This window comes from Anoplopoma fimbria, chromosome 4 (genome assembly GCF_027596085.1).
Source record: "Anoplopoma fimbria isolate UVic2021 breed Golden Eagle Sablefish chromosome 4, Afim_UVic_2022, whole genome shotgun sequence".
Taxonomy (NCBI): Eukaryota; Metazoa; Chordata; class Actinopteri; order Perciformes; family Anoplopomatidae; genus Anoplopoma; species Anoplopoma fimbria.
The window spans coordinates 13,437,295-13,443,294 of record NC_072452.1 but is presented as its reverse complement, the minus strand read 5'-3'; the positions used below and the strand labels follow the sequence as shown (position 1 = coordinate 13,443,294).

The window sequence follows — 6,000 nt, the reverse complement described above, 5'->3', positions numbered from 1 at the left end:
TGAGAAGGTGTGTCCAAACTTTTGACTGCTACTGTAGATTAATATTGAAGACATCCAAACTATGAAGGAACACATATGGAATTATGTGGTAAACAAACAAATGCTCAACAAACCAGGATATGTTTTATATTTTAAGATTCTTCAAAGTAGTTGAATGAGAAGGTGTGTCCAAACTTTTGACTGCTACTTTATATATATATATATATATATATATATATATATATATATATATATGCATATACATATACACATTCATACAGTAAGAAGGAGGTTTTGTTTATTCATTTTGAATGGGCCATGGTGCAGTCTCAACAGAGGGTTTTTTAACTTTGATGTCAATGGGGATCACCATTGAGCCATGACAGCAGGTCTGAGAGAGCCGTCCTCATTACACCGGGGATCCCTGCTCGTTAACTCGTTTGTGGAGAAACTTTTAATCCCTGGACCCACAGCTCAGCTCAGTCTTGGCAGACCTGTCAGTCAAACCCTCCCAGGTGTAGCTGCAGCTCTCTCAGGCTCCTCCCCCCCCGCTGATCCGCTCTGTCAGAAGAACAGGAAGACTCCTCCGCAGCTAGACACGGTCGCTTCCCCCTGTCACCCAGGGGTTCAAAACAAAAGTTAACTAAACTTATAGCAGTCATGGAAACTAATTTAGGAGACGCAGTCGGGCTAAATCAACCTTAATACCAACTACGCCGCCCGTGTTGTAGCCGCCGAAACAACTCGTGGAAGTGGAGAGAGCGGAGAGTTTCTTTTTTTCCTCCTCCCCTCCCCTTTCCTTTACCTAGCCTAGCTAATGCTAACAGCTAGCTCAGAGAGTGCCGCACATTAACACACATGGTTTAAAGGCGTCGGGTTTGTGTTCCACGTGGATGACGTCACTGCGGGATTAGAATCCTCGTCTGTGTTCCATGCGCGCAACAGTTCTTTGTTTTTTTTTGTTGCGCTTTACGTTCCGAGTTGTCGGGGTCGCGCTTTGAATTTCCCTCCTCTTCAGGGACACGGGACGGGTTAGCCCGGGCTGGCTCTCCACCAACTCATTAGCAACGCTGTGCTAATTTTGGGCTAAGTTAGCTAAGGGTACTAGCTTAGGCCCAAGGGAATTAAAAGAGTGAGGTCTTTGTGGAAAAAGTTTTTTTAAAAAACCCCACAACATTCGTGGGAGGAAGCGTTTGAGTGCGTGGAGGTTACAGCCGCGCGGGTTTATTCTAACAACTCATTCAAAGGAAGAGGATTAAGTTGTAAATATGGATCCAAACACGGGGAACTCTGCCTCAGCTGCTGGAGCTGCTGGTCCCAAGAAGGACAAGAAATCAAAGAAGAGCTATGAGGATGGAGATGGGAAAAAGAAATTTGTGAGTATCCCACAGCTTCAACTTGTTGCACCTTTTATGTTCTCCTAAGTGTTGCCCCTAACTCATTTTCTTCCTCCAGTGTTTCAAGTGAAGCTACAAAGCAAGAGACTTCTACCTAACCTGTGATTACTTTCACCCCTAAAGCTGTTTACCAGCTGTCCATATAACCTGAAATGGCCAGGAGTTATGATTTATGATGCAGGTCAAAGTAAGAGACAAGATATGAGGAAGTAGCTGCCCTTAAACCTTTGAAGACTTGTAACAAGGCTGCAGGATTGCGACACGTAAACGAATACCTTGCAGGTTTTATAATCATTTTTTAACATAAAAAAATATTAAGACATCCATTCATACAATCATATACAGTAGCAGTCAAAAGTTTGGACACACCTTCTCATTCAATGGCTTTTCTTTATTTGTATTTTTATTTTTTTCTACATTGTAGATTAATATTGAAGACATCCAAACTATGAAGGAACACATATGGAATTATGTGGTAAACAAACAAATGCTCAACAAACCAGAATATGTTTTATATTTTAGATTCTTCAAAGTAGTTGAATGAGAAGGTGTGTCCAAACTTTGCCTAGTACTGTATATATATATATATATATATATATATATATATATATATATATATATATATATATATATATATATATATATATATATATATATGAGGTGTGGCATTGGTACATTTTATTTTCTCAAGGTGACTTAACTATGATGACATCATGTGGGCTCAGTCTAACCCGGCCGCGTCAGCATGTGTGATTCAGTCTGGTGCCTTGATGGGGGATCAGAGCAGTAAGAGTCACCGGTAATGTGTGTGTGTCATCAGCCAGCGCAAACTGTTGTGTAACATAACCCCTTGGTCATGTCTAGCAACAGGTGAAAACTGATATTGTACCTGCTGACAAACGGTAACCATAGAGGATGCACAGAAGACACATCTGGTTGCCGAGTAAACAATTACTGCACACACACTCTCTCTCATGCACACGTACATTCAGAGAGTTTTCAAGTAGAAACCCTCTCATTTAAAATACAAGGTGTTTCATGTCCTGTTTACGGGAATGAACAGAAACGTTTGACACACATTTATATTGACATACAGAACACGTTGTTCAGGCTTTCGTGCCGAGCAGTATTAGTGGGAGGTTGTGCAGTCGGTGGTCTTTGTCACAGGCGTGGTTTTGATTACAAGACACAGTCAGTGGTGTTGGGGAAAAGCTGTCCAGGCTGTACTGTAAATGTACTCTCGACAGAAATAGATGAAAACAAAGAGAGAATTTGGTGAATGGCACACTATTACAGCAGTGCTAGTGTCCACACAGCTTTAGGTAGAACCCTAAGTAAATATGAGTCACAGACTGAAATCAATTGTGCAATGTGTCCTGAGATTAGACTGCATACATGAGTTTCTTTGAGCGTCATTCTGCCTGATAGTGTGGGTGCTTGTCCGCCCCCTCACAAAGAGCTTTGTCCTTGACCTTAGGCCACCACTAACTCTTAAAATGTAACCCATTCTGGCAGATTTTGAGATAACACTACAGTCAGAGTTCATTAAGAGGTTGAGCAGTGTAGAATGATGTACGGTATGTACCCGATCCACAGTGTGATATTTTGTCTGTGGCATGAAGTGATCTATGACTTCATCACTCTCCGCTTTCACTGCTTCTCAGACATACCAGTGATAATAACATGATGAGATATGTACCACTGAACTACGTGTGCATTGTCTACAGGCCAGCTTGGTATTTGGTATACCAACCTAAAATTATCCTGGTGTGATGTCTCTCTGTTTTGCTGTCTGGGACTGAATGAAGCTGCGTGGTTGGGTTATTCAGATTTAGTCCTCATCTCTTTTTCTAGACACGGTCACAGATGATTTTTTTTATTTTTTTTATTTTTTTATAAATACATGTGTTGTTGGAAATATCAACTAGGTTTGACATTTAGACAAATGCTATGGCTGTCTGCAGCATGACACATTTTTGACAAATGGACATTCTTGTACTTTTGTTTTAAATCACCAAAATAAGCATCTTTATTTTCTGCCCAATCACTATTTAGTGTATTAAATGTTGCTTAACCCCAAAATCACCTCCTGTAATGTTTACTACAGCTTAACTCCACAAAAACAGAAACATTTCACCAAAACGTAAACTGTATTGGTGTATCGTGCCTCTGCTGTATGTTTGCATGCCTGTAAGCGTACACATAATCTTTTTTGACACGTTACCTTCACAGCAATGCTTAACAGGATTTGCTGTGCCGACGGATACCTCTGTAACTGAGCATGATCCATGTATTTAGTTTAGCCAAAAGCAGGTCCTTTTAGCTGTGTATTCCTCCCTGCAGCGCTATCTGTGTTCTTCAGGCCCAGAGAGAAAGGATCAGCATCCATAGATGCTGTTGACATAAACAGGTTGGCTCAACCCAGCAGGCAGACACAGTGAGGATTAGCCAGGGATCACTGCCTTGGACAGTTGTTTGGGATACAAGGTCAATCGTAGATCACAGTCTCTCTCTGGGACATCTTGTTGAGTTTGGCAGGTTATCTGTTTTTTAGGTGAAAGGTTGGCTGAAAAGTGGATTTTTTTCCCCCGGCCCTGATAGTGAAAATGAGTTAACAAGGAGACCAATAAACAATATTTGGAGTGAGTTGAAGAACTTGAGCATGTTCTTCTGGGGCTTCTGTGACATTTGCTTCAGAGCTTCATAGTTATTTAATAGTTATTGTCATTTCATATTGTCATTTCAATCAACGTAATTATACGTGGTTGTGTTGGATTTTAAGCCAGAATTCTACAACATTCATTTCAGACATTTCAAGCTGTGTCACAGGAGGGCTTGAATTAAATAAAATTGCACTACAATTGGAAAGAATATTGCCCATTCTGACAATTGGAAAATTATAATTATCTTCATGATTTGCCAGTTTTGAGTCTAACTGTGTCAAACAAGTGTTTAAGCAGCACATGTCGTTCTCTCCAGTTAAATATTCACAGAGTTGGAAAATATGCTGGCTTGCTCATGCATGCAGCCTCAACCTACCAGGTGGATTACTTGTTGTGTTACATACGATAATGGAGGTGATGTCACCTGACCACTCTATGACAGTGATGATGATATTGTAAATGTGGATTAACAAAAAAAAATGATATGTAAATAAACATTAAGATGTATAAAGAATTGTCTTTGGAATATAGCACCCTGAATGAAAATCCGATTTGTAGGTAAACAGCATTTCAGAGTTTAAGTGTTTTGATATAGAACATATTACAATATACTATCATCTTGATTATTGATCCCAACCTTCTACGGAAGTAATGCATTTGTGTTTTTAGCTTCAGAGTAGAACCAACACAGAACCAATACAAGAACCGTATCTATACATTATCAGCAGTTGTTGCCCTCTGTGTTTGTCCGACTTGTATGCAGTGTTGTATTTGGGATGCTGTCAAAGTTGTTGCCTGTGGGCGCAGGTTTAAGCGTCGCATTTATGATTATCAGCAAAGATAAGTGCACCTTCCTTCAAGCATGAACTCTTGTGCCTGCATGTGCCTCTGTGCAGCTGTGCACCTACTTCCTTGGGGAACCACCTCAGCAAATGCTTAATATAAAGTCAGGCCATGAATTAAGGCAGTCAGGTCACGGCTCTTTAGTTACAGAGTCTGACTCAAATAAGAGTCAAGCAGAGTAGTTAACAAATGTGCTTTGTTGCAGAATGGGTCCCTTTTGCCCTCCTCTCGATTTATGTATGTCTGTTCTGGTTCCCCAACACACACACACACAGACACACACCTAGGCAGACGCAGACATACAGTTTCCTGTACTCTACACCTCAGGGGAAGAAGAGCAAACTGTGAGCTGAAGAATAGGATGACTGGGTGCCAGCGTGAAACTGGAGTGGTTAATGGACTGCTTGTGGCAGAGGCCTCTTGGCTCAGAGTGAACGGGAATATTTTAGAGAGCCAGGCTGAGCAAGGGACAGCAAGTGAGCCAACAGAGAGCAGGGACTGGGGGGGGAGAGAGAGAGAGAGAGAGAGAGAGAGTCAGGGGGAGTCAGAGAGGGAGAGAGGATAAGAGTGTGTGACAGAAAGCACAAGTGAGTTGGAAAGAAGCTGGAAAATATAAAGATAAGGAGACTAAAGAAGGTAGAAAATGTGCAGGAGTGGGTGTGCAAACAACGATAATAACAAGTTACAGGTGGTGTGATGGGAATGGAAAACTTAAATTACTGAGTTGATTCTAAAAACACAGGTAAAGGTTAATTCTCTGTCTGAAATGTGCAAGCATGTTGCTCATGTGGTCACACCCTAGTCAGTGATTTAATGGTGGTGCTTTGTTTATTGGCTGTCAAAGATAACATTCCTGCTCTGTTGCATAATAATTGATGAGATGTGGATGGAAGTGCAAAATGAACACATAAGGAGCATTGTTAATCATTGTCGTCCGATAAATTGTTAATTAAATGATACTTATGGAACCTATCGAACCTTATTCTTCGATACTTTGGAATTTATTTATTATTTCAATTATAGATACTTAGCTCTCGGCGGTTGTCATTCACTCTCAAACTAGACTATCATCCTATTCAGACATATGTGATAAAATGGATTATAGAAACGCTTTGGAA

At 40.7% G+C, this 6,000-nt stretch overlaps 1 protein-coding gene across 1 annotated transcript in view; it reads left to right on the top strand.

Moving 5' to 3' along the window:
• Positions 1 to 508: 508 nt before the first annotated feature.
• LOC129090571 (protein diaphanous homolog 1-like) overlaps positions 509 to 6,000 on the top strand; it is a 91,467-nt gene continuing 85,975 nt past the window's right edge. The window contains exon 1 of the mRNA XM_054598214.1: positions 509 to 1,355. Within this exon, the coding sequence (XP_054454189.1) occupies positions 1,248 to 1,355 (108 nt within the window). The 5' untranslated portion in view covers positions 509 to 1,247. The remainder of the gene's footprint in view (positions 1,356 to 6,000) is intronic.